Source organism: Dasypus novemcinctus, chromosome 7 (genome assembly GCF_030445035.2).
Source record: "Dasypus novemcinctus isolate mDasNov1 chromosome 7, mDasNov1.1.hap2, whole genome shotgun sequence".
Classification (NCBI taxonomy): domain Eukaryota; kingdom Metazoa; phylum Chordata; class Mammalia; order Cingulata; family Dasypodidae; genus Dasypus; species Dasypus novemcinctus.
Genome location: NC_080679.1, coordinates 41939738 through 41957468, shown reverse-complemented (window position 1 = coordinate 41957468; position 17731 = coordinate 41939738). Strand labels below are relative to the sequence as shown.

Here is a 17731-nt window from a genome sequence, read left to right as displayed (position 1 = left end):
TGAGCTAATAAGTTCCCATTGTTTAACCTGACTCATTTCTTGGTATGTGTTGAGCAGCCAAGAAAACTAAAGCACTTACCCTTAAATAGTCAAAAAAAATTATATATGTGAATATGTGTGTATATAAATATATGTGTAATATATATAAATGGAGAGAGAATGAGCAAATGAAATGAAGTAGATAAAAAATATTGACAGTGAACCTAGGCAAATTATATTTGAATATCTTTGTACTTTTCTTATTTTTGCAACTTTTCTGACAGTTTGAAATTATTTCTAAATAAAAAGTTAAAAAATCAAGAACAATAGTTTTATTCTGGCATGATGGGAGCACAAAAAGAAGCACAGTGAAATCAGGGGACATGAACTTAGGAAATTGAGATGAAAACAAACTTGTTGGAATCATCTCAGAAACCAGTTGACATGTATTAGCATTTGTTAAGTGCTAGATACTTGGCCCAAATATCGTGAGATAATAATGGAGGATTCAGGGGGAACGGACTTTGGCCCAGTGGTTAGGGCGTCCGTCTACCACATGGGAGGCCCACGGTTCAAGCCCCGGGCCTCCTTGACCCGTGTGGAACTGGCCCATGCGCAGTGCTGATGCGCGCAAGGAGTGCTGTGCCACACAGGGGTGTTCCCCGCGTAGGGGAGCCCCACGCGCAAGGAGTGCACCCATAAGGAGAGCCGCCCAGTGTGAAGCAGGGAGCAGCCTGCGGAAGAATGGTGCCGCCCACACTTCCCGTGCTGCTGACGACAACAGAAGCGGACAAAGAAACAAGACGCAGCAAAAAGACACAGAAAACAGACAACCGGGGGAGGGGAGGGGAATTAAATAAATAAAAATAAATCTTAAAAAAAAAAAAATGGAGGATTCAAGTATGCTATGTTATAATAATCATACAAGACTTAGTTCATTTTTAGCTCTACTAACTTAACCTATTGAAAACAATGCACTCCAAATTAGTTATGCTTTAATATTTGGGTTATAAGAAGTACAATAGTTCTTGCCCCTTTATGTTAGCATATTAAGTTTTTTTGTTTTTTTTTAATATTTACTTTTTAAAAATTTATCTCCCCCCTTGCCACTTCCTTGCTGTCTGCTCTCTGTGTCCATTTGCTGCACATTCTTCTGTGTCTGTTTGTCTCCCTTTGTTGCGTCATCTTGCTGCGTCAGCACTCTGTGGGTGCAGGCCAGCCTGCCTTCACAAGGAGGCCCTGGGACCATATGGTAGATGGGGGCCCAACTGATTGAGCCACAGCTGCTTCACAGCATATTTTTTTGCTACAACTATAATAGAAATTATTTGTCTACAACTTACATCTAATACAAGGTCTTTAGAATGTCATTAATCACAAAATAGATTTCATTATGTTAATCAGCTGAGATGTTTTATTATTGACTCTGTGTATTGGATATAACCATTCTGTTAGTTCATACCATAATTTATAATAAATGCACAAAATGGAAATAATCTGGGGGAGAAACCTGAGACCTAAATCAGTTTTCACCCTTTTAAAATTAATTTTTTTTACGTATAACTAAAATTTTTATTTGAAACTCAGTAAGTTTTGTATTGTCATGAAAACACAAATGTTTGTTAATTATCTTGATTAAATAACATGAAGTTGGATGAGTAGTGGGAGTAGAGAGTGGAACCCAGAGAGCCCTGAGCAGTCCCACCACTCCACCGGCCTTTTTCAATTTCTTGTTCTTTGAAGACTTAATCTGGCCGCTATGTTTGGCCAAGAGAGTTTTTAAAAAATGTTGCTTAATTAAAAAAAGAAATCCTTTAATTAACAAGTATTTAAGTTATTGGTTAGATTTTCAGTTTTTTTCAAGATTATGCAAATCAGAGCTATATCGAGTACACAGGTCAAAAGTAAAAGATTAAACATTTTCTTTATTTTTGTGCGTCTCACTTGTCCATGTTATAATTTTTTAACTTATTTTTAATGATAGACGAATCCTTAGTACTGTGGAAAAGAGCAGACAGAAATACAAACCAGCTTCTCTCACGGTGGAGTTTGTCCCTTTCTTTTACCGTAAGTAATGCATCTTGTTTCTCTATATTTTTTTATCTTGCTCTTATTCTTATGTTGATTCCAACCTTGACTCAATTTTGGTGAATTTGTAAGATAACAGTTTTAAGATCCTATTGCTGGAGTACTTGATTTGTGTTTGACTGTCAGTATTGTTTTTAGTTTTATTTAATTTACTGTTCTAAAAGTATTTTGGAACTAGATGAATATTTTAATGTAGTAATATATTCTAGAACTTAAGAATTTTTGCTGAAAATGAAAACCTTAAGGTCTGCCACTATATGTGTAAAAAAAAATCCTGAATATGCCATGAATAGGTCATGACTATACAAAAATTACACACAATGTAGAAGGAACACTGTGTATTTTCCACTTGAATGTGTCAGATTTAACATTTTGCCCTCCTTGCTTCAATTTTTTTTTTTTCCTAAGAAGTAAAAAAAGACTGAAATATTTCGTTGTTTGATTGCTTGATGGTGATTTACATTGCCCTCTCTGCTTGAGCACCAGTGGACAATCAAACTCACATATCCACAATAGGCCATTTTTGGTACTAGTTTCATTTAGAGGATAAAGGACAGGAAACCCAGCATGCCAGTAGAACAGTATAATATGTTCTGTTCAGGAGGAGTCCTCCTAGTGGTCCAAATATTCCAAGTAAGGGTATGAGACCAAATTAGTGGGTTCAGAAGCCTCCCTGTTTAGAAGCCTGTACTGCATAGAAACCATTATATCTTGTGACAGCCCGTGAGTGTAGTAGTTTCCAAATCCTGGAAAGGGAAATACCTGAATTATAAGTTATACTGTGGTCAGAGAAACCCAAGGTTGTAAGTTCCCACCAGATATTTATAGCTCTTTCAAGATCCTCTCAGTCCAGATCAAAGGTCATTTTTACCATAACCAGTGTTGCCCAGTATAGCAGTTTGATATGGTTATGAATTCCAAAAATAGATATTGGATTATGTTTGTAATCTGGTCTGTACCTGAGTGTTATTATTAAGTTCTGATTAGGGCTTTGATTGGCCCCTTGGTGGGTGGGGTCTCATAGATAAAAGACATGGCAAAGGACAGAGTGGAAGGTTTTTGATGTTGGAGTTTGATGCTGAAGCCTTAAGCTGGAGCCCCAGGAAATAAGCACACAGAGGAGAGAGAGGCAAGCCCTAGGAAGGGAGAAACCCAGGAAGCCTGAACCCTCGCAGATGTCGACAGCTATTGTGCTCCAACATGTGAAAATAGACTTCGATGAAGGAAGTAATTTATGGTTATGGCTTGGTATCTGTTAGCTCCTACCCCAAATAAATATCCTTTATAAAAACCAACCAATTTCTGGTATTTTACATCAGCACCCCTTTAGCTGACTAATACATCCAGTAACACAATTGATAGGTCACATTGTCAGATTTCCAGTGAAATACATTGGAATGTATTTCATTCTAGATACATTTTCCCAAAGGGAATGAGAAAGGGTGTGTTTAACCCTTTGTTAACCAATTATACTTTTAGTATCTGCTGTTAAATGAGTTCATATAATAATTCTGGTGAGGCAAATAAGTTTTCATTTTCTCTTATTTGAGTATCACTATGAACTCAGTGACTTTTATTTATACATTGTTTTATTCCCTTTATAGTTGTTACTTTTGTTTGTGCTAAAATTGTTCCTGATTTGATTATTGGGATTTATTCTCCTATTCATTGTGCATTTCATTAATGTAGGAGTCTTTAAAAAGTTTTTATTTTTTAATTTTTTTTTATTTTTAGGAGGTACCGGGGATTGAACCCAGGACCTCGTACGTGGGAGGGAGGCACTCAACCACTGAGCTACATCTGCTCCCCAGAAGGCTTTTCAAAAATTTTTCATTTTGGTAAAATATATATAAAAGTAAATTAACCATTCTAACCTATTTTTTTTCTTTAAAGATTTATTTCTTATTTATTTAATCCCCCCCCCCCTTCCCCCCTGGTTGTCTGTTCTCTGTGTCTATTTGCTGCGTCTTGTTTCTTTGTCCGCTTCTGTTGTCGTCAGCGGCACGGGAAGTGTGGGCGGCGCCATTCCTGGGCAGGCTGTACTTCCTTTCACGCTGGGCAGTTCTCCTTACGGGTGCACTCCTTGCTCGTGGGGCTCCCCTACGCGGGGGACACCCCTGCGTGGCAAGGCGCTCCTTGCGTGGCAAGGCACTCCTTGCCCGCATCAGCACTGTGCATGGGCCAGTTCCACACGGGTCAAAGAGGCCCGGGGTTTGAACCGCGGACCTTCCATGTGGTAGACGGACGCCCTAACCACTGGGCCAAGTCCATTTCCCCTAACCATTTTAAAGTGTACAATTCAGGGTATTAATTACCTTCACATCACCAATCATTAATAAAACTTTTTCTCCCTCTAAAACTGAAACTCTGTACACATTAAGCAATAACTCCCCATGGCTTCTCCATACTCCCAGCCCCTGATAACGTTTAATCTACTATGAATTTTCCTTTTGTAGTCATTTCATATAAAAGAGATTATATAACATTTGTCCTTCTGTGTCTGGCGTATTTCACTCAACATGATGCCTTTAAGGTTCATCCACATTGTAGCATGTATCAGAACATCATTCCTTTTCATGAGTGATTAATATTCTATTGTATGTATAAACCACATTTTGATCATTCATTCACCTGTTGATGGACACTTAGGTTGCTTCTACCTTTTGACTATTTACTTCTATCATTTTTTGCTATATATATATATATATATGTATGTATGTATGTATGTATGTATATATATGTTTTTTTTCTCTATTTTTTAGGAGGTACTGGGCATTGAACCTGGGATCTCATACATGGGAAGGAGGCCCTCAACCACTTGAGCTACGTCTGCTTCCTGTTTTATATATTTTTAAGCTCCATAATTGGGTGGAACACATTCAGGATTATTATGTCACCTTGATAAACTGACCTTTTTTTTTTTTTTTTAAATTTTAGAGCAATTGAAAATGAGGGAAAGGAGCTGAGGTGGTGCAATTGACAGGGAACCTTTCTTCACATCAGAGGCCCCCAGGATCAAATCCTGGTGAATCCTAGAGGAGAAAGTTGAGAAGAGAAGACAAAAAGAGAAATAGATACAGAAAGGTGGGGTGGGGAGGAAAAAATAAGGGAAAATCTCTTTTTATCTCCTTCCTTATTTTTCCCCCCAGCATTTGGAATTTCTTTGTGTAGATCCAATAAAATGTAAGTGAGGTCAATTTGATTGATAATATAGTACGGGTTATCTATATCTGTATGGGTTTCTATTTGTTATATGAACTACTGACAGAGGAGCTCTGAAATCAGCATCTTAAAGTTGTGAATTTTCCTGCTTCTCCTTTCTAGTATATCACTTATAGCTTCATGTGTTTTGAACCTGTGTTAGGTGCATACACATTCAAGATTGTTATGTCATCTTGGAAAATTGGTCATTTTATTATTATGCAATATCCTTTTTTATCCCTGATGTTAATATACTGATTTCAGTATATAGCTAATTCAGGTGTCTTGGATTATTATTTGCATGGTCTGTTTGCTCTAGATACCTCTAAATTTCTCTTTTTCTTTGGGTTTCAGCAGCTTGAATATAATATGCCTGGATTTTAAAAAATTTATCCTGTTCTATTTTTTTTTTTTTTAGCAGTTTTATTGAGATATAATCACATACCATATAATCTGTCCAAAGTATACAATCAAGAGCCTTGGGAGGGAGGTTATAAAGGCAGGCAAAAGCCGCTCATTTATTTTTAATTTCCTCACATGCACTTCCTTAGTCTGCCAACAGATGATTCTTCTTTGGTGGCCCTCTAAGTTCAAAGCCTGTTCGGTGTGTGTTCACTGCAATACTAATTGCAATAAATGTGGCAGAGGATCCTGCCTGGAGGCTATTCAGAGCCTCGAATTCAAACTTTCTCAGAGGCTTTTCTCCAACCTTTGCTGTGAGCCCCCTCCCTTTTTCTGTGTAGGAAATAATTCCGCTTCCCTCTGCATCCTAAACAACCGGTCCCTGTCAGTAGGGAGGGTGATTGAGAGGGTCAGATCCCTACAGTCCCATTCTGGCTGCCAGGGCAAACAGTGGTGCAGCCCCTCCCAGTCTGGAAGGGTTCGTGGGACACAGCAGACCAAATTTGTTGCCAAAATTGAATCAATCTTAGGCTGTGTCCTTGGGGAGGTGGATCCCTGCAGATCCCTCTATCCATAGCTGCCAGCCTAAGGCTGGAAAATTAAAAATTGTCTGCTTGTAGTGTAGGGTAAAGCCACCTGTGGCCACAGCTTCAACTTCTGCTCATGGTGTTTCCATAGAGATTTTCTACCTGTACCCCTCTCTCCTGGGTGGTGTCCAGCCTTCCCTTGGTTTCCTGAACTCTAGGAGATTTTTTTTACAGGCCGCTTCTGCCTGTCCTTTAGCTATTTTTTCTGGGAGAGAAGAGAGTTCCATGTTTTTCTAATCTGCCGTCTTCCCAGAAGTCCATTTATATAAAATATAAGTCAGTTTATACAGGTGAAATTAGATTAGTGGTTATGTAGGGCTGGGGAAGGATAGAGGGATTGAGAGGTGACTGCTAAGGGGTGTGGAGTTTTTCTTTTTGGAGTAATGAAATTATTCTAAATTTTTTATGATGATGAATGTACAGCATGGTGATTATACTAAAAGCCATTGTACACTTTGGATAGATTGTATGGTATGTGAATATATCTCAAAAAAACTGCTTTAAAAAGGGGAAAATACTAGTATTTCTAATGCTGGTGAAATGTATTCTCATTATGATTTTGATTTGCATTTCCCTAGTAGGTAATGTTGTTAAGCATCTTTTCATGTGTTTTTTAGCCATTTGTATATCCTCTTTGGAGAATGTCTAATGGTCTTTTGCCTGTTTTTTAAACTGGGTTTTTGTTTTTATTTCTGAGTTGTAGGATTTCTTTACATATTCTCGATATTAAGCCCATATTGAATATGTGGTTTCCAATTATTTTTTCCCATTGAATAGGTTGTCTTAACTTTCATGATAAAGCCATTTGCACAAAAATTATAAATTTTGATGAAGTTCCATTTATCTATATTTTCTTTTGTTGCTTGTGCTTTGAGTGTAAAGTCTAAGAAGCCATTGCCTAATACAAGATCCTGAAGATGCTTCCTGGTGTTTTCTCTTAGGAAGTTTATAGTTGGGATTCTATATTTAGGTCTTCGATCCATTTTGAGGTAATTTTTGTATGCACTGTGGGATAGGGGTTCTCCTTCATTCTTTTGCATGTGAATATATAGTTTCCCTTATTTGTTGAAGAGTCTACTCTTTCCCAACTTTGTGGACTTGGTAACTTTGGATAAATTGACCTGTTTTTGAAATGTAATATCCATGGAATATTCCTTGCATTCTCTTGAAAATAGCCTTGCCAACTTTGTCAGATACTAATAAAGTCACTTCATCGATCTTATTAGCATTTACGTACGACATCCGTGTATATCATTTTTATGTATTGTCTTTCTTGTGTCACCACTATGGCTGAATGGAACTCTGCCATCTTCCATTCCTGTGTGGGATCTGATAATTACTCAACTTATAGCTTCCTAGTAGCTGTATGTGTGTCTTGTGGAAAACCATGCTAATATGTAAGGATTGACAGTCAGATTCAGAGGAAGCCCTATGCATATTTCTGGAGCTCTTTTTCTGTATAGCTTCCTCCATCCCAGTACTGTGGTTAACAGTTTCCCGTGCCTCAGCTTTCTGGAACTTTGATTTCTGTCTCAACTCAACCAGATGGCCATCTTCTTTTAGGGTCCCCCTTCCTGTGCAGTTGTTCAAAAAGTGTCTCCAAGCAGGAAGTAGAGGTGGTCCTTGGACTCATTTTGTTTGTTTGCCTTCTCTTGTATATCACAGTTCTGTGACCCAATCTTTGGAAAATGTTTTGTCCAGTTTTCTAGTTGTTTATTTATAGCAGGATGCATAGCTAGTGCTAGTTATTCTGACATGGATGTAATGAATTGATTGTTTCTATTATAATTTTTTATCAATACATTTTACCTCAAAGTTACTCCTTTTTGGTAGTGCTAGTTATATGTAACATTGGAAATAGCTCTGCTGTAGTCTTGTCTATATGTAAAATGATATTTTCAAAAAGATGTTCATTTCAGAATTTTTAGCAACATCCAAAGAAAGGTGAAATGTATAAAAACTTAATAGAGAACTGGTTAAATAAATGATGATACATCAGTGTAGTGTTGTGCTCTGTATCATAGAATTAAGACAGATGTATTTGTTAAGATGTAAAAGCTCCAACTCAGTAACAAAAAGACATCCCAATTCAAAAATGAGCAAAGGACTTCAGTAGACACTTCTCCAAAGAATATATACAAATAACAATAAGCACATGAAATGATACTCAACATCATTAGCCATTAGGGAAATTCAAATAAAAATCACAGTGGAATACACTTTACCCTAACTAGAATGGTTATTAAAAATATATAGAAAATAATAAGTGTTGGAGACGATGTGAAGATATAGAAACCCTCATATATTGTTGGTGGAAAGGTAAAATGATGCATCCACCATGGAAAACAGTTTGGCAGTTCAGAAAGTTAAACATAGAGTTTTATATGCCCAGTAAGTCCATTCCTAAAAGAAGTAAAAGCAGGGATTTGAACAGATCTTTGTATACCAGTGTTCATAGCAGAATAGCCAAAAGGCAGATACAACATGTGACCATCACTAGGTGATTAGATAAACTGTGATATATACATACAAAGAAATATTATTCACACTTAAAAGGAATGAAATGCTGATATGTGCTATAACATGGATGAACCTTGAATTTATGCTAAGTGAAATAAGCCAGACATGAAAGGACAAATATTGTATAATGCCAATTATATGAAGAATCTAGAGTAGTCAAATTAATAGATAACGTAGATTAGAGGTTACCAGGGGCTGTGGGTCTAGGATAGTGAAGGGGAGTTGTTGCTGAATGTGTACAGTGTTTCTCTTTGGGTGATGAAAAATTTTATGAATGGATGGTGGTGATGATTATACAACATTGCACATGTAATTAATACCACTAAATTATATCATTGAAAGTAGTTAAAATGGAAAATTGGTGTTATGTGTATGTTACCACAAGAAGAAAAAAAGATATAATATCCAGGATATTTTAAATTAAAAAACAAAATATAACACAAAAACGTTATGGAGGAGAATGTATATATGATAAAAATTTATAATGTTCAAAGAAATATTACTGTATAATTCTAGGATATTAACACTAGACAGGACTTATAATTGGGAGTAAAATACTGTCCTCATTTGGAATACTTGTAGATTTAAATGAGATAACATAAATAAACATAAATAAAGTACCTAAAGTATTATCTGATTGCTGGTTTCTCTTTTCCTTTCCTATGAAAAAATGCATATTAATCTTGCCTTTAACCATTTATGCTTCAGTGTCAGGCATTCCTTAGGGATAAATCATATTATAAAAGAGAACTCTTATTTGTTTGTTTATTATATTCACAGAATGTTTTCAGGAAAGTGAACATCTCAAGGAAACTCTTAAGTGTTGCTTATTGCATCTCTTTGGAGCCATTGTAGCTGGTGGGCAGGTAAGGAAGGTGTTGAAAGTTAAGATATAAAATAATAGAAATAATGCAGAGAGCTTTCCGTTTATTTATGAATTTATACTCTTTATTTTATAAATTTATGAACTGTACAGATATTTTTCTAACTTTATATCTTGTTTAAAATGTATTTATTTCTTTCATTTTTTAACATATAAAATACCCTAAGTAATAATACTAGTACTAATATACTTACTGGATAAGTAGCTGTATTTAACAATTTCTCTTGCCTTTTGTGTGTGCATCCTTTGTGGATTTTCAGAATAACAATGGTACAGTCTTTTTTTTTTTTGAGAGTCCAGGTTTTTAGTTGTCTTGGCTCTCAGGTGCTATTAGTCCACTTGATGAATTTGGACTCTGTTTGGCTTCCAAAATATGTGAATTTAGTCACTCTTCAGTTTACTTATAATTACTAAATGCTTATATTCAAGATTTCTTTGCTTTTTTCAGTGAGCCCAATTAGTCTTTTATTCTATTATGAGAAAGAGAAATCTAGAAATATTTATGATTTTTCTTTCAAAGTTGGGCAACTTAAAAGCTGTCTGTGGTAAACTTTGAGTATAGCTACTATGTAGCAACAGTGTTACAATTCAGAGACACCATTCCACATACGCCCTTAAGACATACAGTTTGGACAGTAGATTATTTTTTTCCTCCCATTTAAAAAATTTTTATTTTTATTTTTGTAAAAACCCTTAGATTATATAAATGTTGCATAAAGAATTCCCATATGCCACACTCCCTACCCCTCCCACACTTTCCCACATTAACAACTTCCTTCATTAGTATGGTACATTTGTTAAAACTGATGAACACATATTGGAGCATTGCCACTAAGTGTGAATTATAGTTTACATTATAATTTAAACTCTCTCCCACACTATTTTGTGAGTTATGAAAAGATACATAATGGCCGGTGTCTGCCATTGCAGCATCATTCAGGACCATTCCAACGTCCCAAAAATGCTTCCATATTATACCTATTTTTCCTTCAGAACCTCCAGTGGCCACTGCCTCCACATCAGTGATAAAAGTTCTTCCATTGCTAGAATCACAATAAGTCTACAGTAGATTTACAGTAAGTCTACTCTAGTCCATCATTCATTCCACAGTCCTGAGGATTCTTGGGTAGTAATGCCTATTCTGCCTCTAATTGAGAGGGGGCTTAGATCCCATGAGGCACATGGATAGGACTATCTTGCTTGCAATTGTAGATTCTCTCTGTTCCTTGGGATGGTTGTTGTCCATCATCATTTCCTTATTAGTTGTCCTGGGTGAATCCAGTGAACTAGAGAGTAGCTATTGTAACTGCTGAGATTCAGAGCCCAACTGGCACATGGAAAGCCCCAAGATTTAAGTCTCTTGGACATAAACCTATCAAGTATAGTACTAACTATAGGTTCAGATAGAAGGGGCAGAAGAGCCATGTGTAGGGAAACCATAAATGAGTCTAACTCTGTCACACTGGGGAGCATAAGTTCCAAGGTAAAGCCCACTGCTAAGGCGCCAAACTCCTGTCTTCCCTGCCTATAGTGTCTGAATGTCCCAGAGGTTATGCTTATGCACATCTTAGCTAGGCCATAGATTCTTAACACTTTTTGGTACCATAAATCCCATTGGCAATCTGATAAAGCCCATTGTCAGCATGTTTTTGAATGCCTAGAATAAAATGGATAAGACTACAAAGGAAATAATCTATATTGAAATACAGTCATCAAAATATTAATAAAACAAATCTGTGATATAGTTGTATATGCTTCCTTTTATAACTACTGAATTAAAAGATGTATCAGTAAGACCATGATTTTTTTGCTTATCTATAACATTGAAGGGAATACTAAATTTGAGATTAGAAGTTAGTGGAAATAAAGATAATATTTTTCCATCCAAGTCCACAGATTCCCTGAATTCTGTGGTCCTCTGGTTAAGAACCTTTGATTTCAGTGATTTGAATTTAATTTTACTAAGACTTGCTTCTTTATTTTTTCTTCCTTCCCTCCTTTCTTTTCTCCTTTCTTCCCTCCCTCCCTCTATCCCTCTCCCTTTCCTCCTTCCCTTCCTTCTTTCACTCTTTCTTTCTCCCTCCCTCCCTCTCTCAAATTAAGGGTGAAAATTACCTTTTTAAAAAAAAATTAGCATTTTCTTTCACATGAAACATTATCTTATTAACTTTAATATACTGTTATTATATCAAATTACATTTAAATTATTTTATTTAAAACCTTAGAAACCTCTATTTTTAAAAACTTAAATTTTTAAAAAATATTTAAAATTATACCAATAATATACTAGTATATTACTTTTTCCTTGGGTACATTAGGAAGAAATCCTTGTCTATCTTTACTAAGACATTAGAGAGGTTAGTACTTAGATATTTTTTTGAGTTCAAGAGCCTCTTAATCTTACAGCAGTAGGGAATTGCTGATTATGTAATTTATCTGCTATTTTTGGTTTAAGTTTAATCTTTATATTTCAAGTGAACTTCATAAACCAGATAGCTTGGTAAATTTAGTCACTCATTTTTTATTTAATGTACCTAATTTTTTGGTATTAATTAAGAATTACATCCTGAGATTAAGAGTTTCCTATCTGGGGGGTCCTTCTGATATTCTGCTTTCTTTCCTGTCTTTGCTCTGTTTTTGTTTTCAGAGGATAGCCCTTGTGTTTGATGGGCATTCTTTTTTATTGTTTTTATTCCTTCTTATCTTAATCCTATTAGCTTCCAGATCCCTTTTATGTTTTTGTTTTATTTATTTATTTAATTCCCCCCTCCCCTGGTTGTCTGTTCTCTGTGTCTATATTTGCTGCATCTTGTTTCTTTGTCCGCTTCTGTTGTCGTCAGCAGCACGGGAAGCGTGGGCGGCGCCATTCCTGGGCAGGCTGCACTTTCTTTTGCGCTGGGCGGCTCTCCTTATGGGGCGCACTCCTTGCGCATGGGGCTCCCCTACGTAGGGGACATCCCTGCGTGGCAGGGCACTCCTTGCGCACATCAGCACTGTGCATGGGCCAGCTCCACACGGGTCAAGGAGGCCCAGGGTTTGAACCGGGGACCTCCCATGTGGTAGACGGACGCCCTAACCACTGGGCCAAGTCCATTTCCCCCAGATCCCTTTTGAAATTTTCTCCTATTTTGTTTTCCTACCCTATCTCTTCCTGGCCAGAATTCCTACTTGGCTTTTTTGCTGTGCTACCTTGCCTTCTCCTTTTCACCCTGGTGGAAGATGAGTCTCCTTGAAGTGAGAAGGGTGGCAACCAGAATTTTATTTTTCAGCTTCAGTTTACTCAGTCATCTTCCTTTATTGGTTGATACCCTTCTTCTAAGGAAGGTTTTTTTTTTTTTAAGATTTATTTTTTATTTATTTCTCTCTCCCCACCCACCCCCCTCCAGCATCTACCTTATTTTCATCATTTATCTGCTACTGAGAATAAGTGAATGAAATTGGAAATGGCATTGTTGACTAATGGAAAAGCTGGTTGTATCCCAATATATTTTTTTAAAGTTGTATTTGCTTTATTTTTTTAATCCTTCCCCCGACCCCAGCCATGGTTTTCTTGTCTGTCTACTCATTGTTGTACTCGCCTTCTCCAGGAGGAACCGGGAACCAATCCTGGGACCTTCTACATGGGAGGCAAATGCCCAATGACTGAGCCACATCCACTCCCCGTAGGCTGTGGCATCTGCTGGCTTGTGGTATCTGCTTGTCTTCCTTAGGAGGCACTGGAACCCAAACTGGGGACCTCCCGTGTGGTAGGCTGGTGCTCAGCTGGTTGAGCCACATCTGCTTTTCCCAATCTATTTTTGAACACACAGAGATTTGTTCTTGTTAGTGCCTAGGTGTAATCAAGCTCTGAGAGCCTCCAGTAATTAAAACTCACTTGAAAATTAAGCAAATATTAGAAGACCAATTTATATTATGCACTGAAAATACTCAGAACCCTTGATCAGATCATAGCTATAGTTAGATTTATATGGAAGGCAGAAGGTTGCTTATTGAATATAGCATCAAAGGTATTTAGATGAATTGAATATCTACAGGCATAAGAATGGCCTTGTCATTAAAGAGCATAATATTGAAGTTCAGTGACTGGCCTCCCTTCCCAAATTGTATCTGGGCTTCCTATTGACATTTCGGTTCTTTAGATCTGTTAGTATAATGGAAGAAATTCTCTTTTTGTGTTATGTTAAGAGCAAGTGCTTTGGAGCCATGCTGTCCTTAATTTGAATCCTATATCCTATGTCTAATTGTATGACCTTGGATAAAATATTTACATGCATTTTAGTTCCTTTTTTTATTATATGGAAATAGTAACACTTAGAGCATAGTTGTAAGGTCCAAATGATACATAATACATGTAAAGCACGTAACAAAGTACCTGCCCTGGGAAGCAGATGTCGCTCAAGCAATTGGGCTCCCATCTACCATATAGCTTATTGTCCAGGGTTTGATTCCCAGGGCCTACTGGTGACCGCAAACTGGCCACTGTGTTGAGCTGGCTGGAGGGGAGAGCTGGCCCACGTGGGCTGCTCGCCCATGTGGAGTGTTGACCTGTGCAGGAGCGCTGGCCCACACAGGAGTGCTGGCCCATGGTGAGAGCTGGTGCAGCAAGATGACACAACAAAAAGAGACACAGAAGCAATAAGAGACGCGGCAGACCAGGGAGCTGAGGTGGTGCAAGAGACTGAGCACCTCTCTCCCACTCTGAAAGGTCCCGGGATTGGTTGCCCGTCCCGCCTAAAGAGAAAACAAGGTGACACAGAAGAACACATAGGGAATGGACACAGAGCAGACAGTGAGCGGGAAACAATGGGGAGTGGGGGCAGGGGACTTTGGGAACCGAGGGGGTGGTATAAATAAATCTTTTTTTTTTTTTTAAAGTACTTGCCCTTGTAAGAACTCATTAAATCACAATTGTATCAGTTAAATTTAGTATCTCCTATAAGTAGCAGTAATGCAAAAATTATAATATTTTTAATTAGGAGTTTATTTCTCATTACAGCAAAAATAGCAAAATAAGCAATTGCTCTAGGATCTTCAGGGACTCAGTTCCCTCTGAATATCAGTCTTTCATCTTCACTAAGATACTTCATTTTTACAAAGTAGCTTCTAGAGTTCTGGTCATGATGTGTGCATTTTGGGCACACAGAAGAATGGAGAGGTAAAGAAGGAAACAAACATGTGCCGACTATTTTTTAAGGAGGCACTGAAAAACTGACACTGTAGAAAAGACCAGAGATTTTGTCACATGGGTACCCCTAACAGCAAGAAATCCTAGAAAACAAGTTTTCTATGTGGGCAGATGCCTACCCTCAGTAAAATCAGAGTTCTGTTAGTATTGAGGAAGAGATTTATATGTGTAATACACGTGAGTATTTGCCAGAGTATTTGTTTAAAATGTATTTTGATTCATTAAAAGAAAAAATTATCTGCAGAATTATTAAATTCTCTTTGTTGTTCCAAACATACAGAATTTCAGTTAGGTTTGAGTTTTATTTTTATTGTCTAATGTTTCAGAGAAATGCTTTGCAAGCAATTTCTCCAGCCACCATGGAAGTTCTTATGCGAGTTTTGGCAGATTGTGAGTCCTGGGAAGATGGAGATCCTGAAGAAGTGGGTAGAAAAGTAGAACTAACTCTGAAGTGCCTTACAGAAGTGGTACATATCCTTTTGACTAGCAGCTCTGACCAGCGCCAAGTGGAAACCAGCAGTATTTTGGAAAACTACTTTAAATTAATGAATTCAGATCATTCAGCTTTACCTAATCAAAAGAGGTCCAGACAGTGGGAAAGCCAGTTCATAGCTCTACAGGTCAAAATGCTGAGTAAGTATTACATAAATACAGTTTTCTCTCGGTCTGTTATTTTAACCTGCATATTATTTAATTCAGATATTGTGACTTTTGAATTTGACTTCATAATAATATAGAATTCATTTGTTCATCTATAGCATCTTTGGCTTAACAATGACAAAAATGAACCTCTGCATATATTTTTTGAAAGTATAATCCATTAGAAATATCAGTGTTAAAAAGGAAGTTTGCTCTGATTTTGAAATTCTAGGAAAAATATTTTTTCAGAAAGTGCCATTTGTAGTTTTTAACCTACAAATCAACTTTGTATGTACCTGTATAATATCTCTGAAGAGGTCACTCCAATATCCATCTTTCCCTAGAGAGTCTTTTTTTCTTTTTTTTCTTCTCGGCCTCTGTGATTTTTTCTGTTTTTTTCTGTTTTTGTGTTGATTGTTTTGTGTTATTTTGTGCTTATGTATCTATGTCGACTATGCAAGCTTCTTCACCAATATATATGATTTCTCACTGTATTCCCATTGGAATGGTAGATCCAGAAATTATTCACTGATAATTTATTGTTATGCAAGTAAATATTTTTATTTTTTTAAAGATTTATTTATTTTTAAAGTTTCTCCCCCCCTCCACCGGTTGTCAGCTCTCTGTGTCCATTCGCTGTGTGTTCTTCTGTGTCCGTTTGCATTCTTGTCAGGTGGTACCAGGAATCTGTGTCTCTTTTTTGTTGCGTCAGCTCTCCATGTGTGCAGTGCCACTCATGGGCCGGCTGCGCTTTTATGGCACGGGGTGACTCTCTTTACAGAGTGCACTCCTTGCACGTGGGGCACCCCTACACGGGGGCACCCCTGTGTGGCACAGCCCTCCTTGCGCACGGCAGCACTGAGTGTGGGCCAGCTGACCCCACAGGCCAGGAGGCCCTGGATATTGAACCCTGGTAGGGACGGTCTTATCAGTTGAGCCACATCTGCTTCCCAAAATAAGTATTTTTATTACAGCTAAATTAGAAACTTCTGATAAGTAACAAGAAAATAAAAGTATTTAATATCCTACCACCCAAATATATAACCAAGCTTATGGTTTTCTGTGTAGCTTCTAGAGACTCTGAAAAAATGTTTTTATATGTTTGTGTGTGTTTGTGTATGTGCATATTGTTTCCAGTTTTAAAATACTGGACATTAAATTTTAGTGGAACTTGCTCCATTGAATCATTGCTTCTGTAGGTAAATAAGGTTTAGCTTATATAGTTTTTATTATTTTGTGTGTTATATTTTATAATTTCTTGTAGTAAATTATAAATTTTGAGTCCATATTAAATGACCTTTTTTTGTTAGGACTATATATTGCCCATGCTGGGTGTCCCTTGATTTCTGATGGAGTTAATCTAATAGTATATAAATGAGAATGTGTTGTTAAACCTGACTAGGTATTGCTTATTAATAACAACTTCGGTACCACAGTTGGATTGCCTTACACTAACTAGAGCCTTATAATAGGAGAACAATTAAATACATCTCTGGGAAATATATACATCACTATTATATATAAAAAGTTAAATATTTTAAATAATATTAAAATGTTCACTTTTCTTCCCAAAAAGAAGTAGATTTTGTTTTCTCAGTTTACATCTGTTTTGTCACTTGCAAAGTCTAAATTAAAAATATGATTAGAGTAAGTTTTGTATGATTCCAAATCTTTCACTTGTACTTGAGAATTTTTTTTTTTTCTTCCTAGATACCATCACAGCCATGTTAGATTGCACAGATAGGCCTGTTCTTCAGGCCATTTTTCTTAATAGTAATTGCTTTGAACATCTCATACGATTGCTACAGAACTGCAAGGTAGTTTTTCTATTATTAATGTCTTTGATTTTAAGAAGCTGTTGTTTGTCTTTTTGATTCAAATTTGAACATATTATAATTAGTAAATTTATATAATTGTGTTTGCATTTCATTATGTAATCAAGTTTTATCTTGATTTGAACAAACATTATATTTATGATGGTCTAAATACTTTGAGTATTGTCAAACTGGCAGCAAATTTCTTTGTACGATGAGTATTTCTGTTCATGGAGTATTTTATTTTTCAGTTAAGTTTTATACTTGGTCAGTAATTTCTTTGAAGCCCTTGAAGACATTAGTTGCTTTTGATGTCTTGGCTAAGCTATTTGTGTCAGAGCATATCAAGATTTTGCCTTTAGTTCTTTGAAAAGCAGTTTAACTTTTCTGGAAACTCTGTCTTTGACCACAGTCTGTAAACATACGCCAGGTT

At 36.7% G+C, this 17731-nt stretch overlaps 1 protein-coding gene across 2 annotated transcripts in view; it reads left to right on the top strand.

The window, feature by feature from the left end:
- Positions 1–17731, top strand: part of NBEAL1 (neurobeachin like 1) — a 254607-nt gene that overhangs the window by 79566 nt on the left and 157310 nt on the right. For both annotated transcript variants that reach the window (XM_058300345.2, XM_058300344.2), the window contains exons 7-10: positions 1964–2046; positions 9558–9643; positions 15172–15478; positions 17195–17301. In XM_058300345.2, the coding sequence (XP_058156328.1) occupies positions 1964–2046; positions 9558–9643; positions 15172–15478; positions 17195–17301 (583 nt within the window). The remainder of the gene's footprint in view (positions 1–1963; positions 2047–9557; positions 9644–15171; positions 15479–17194; positions 17302–17731) is intronic.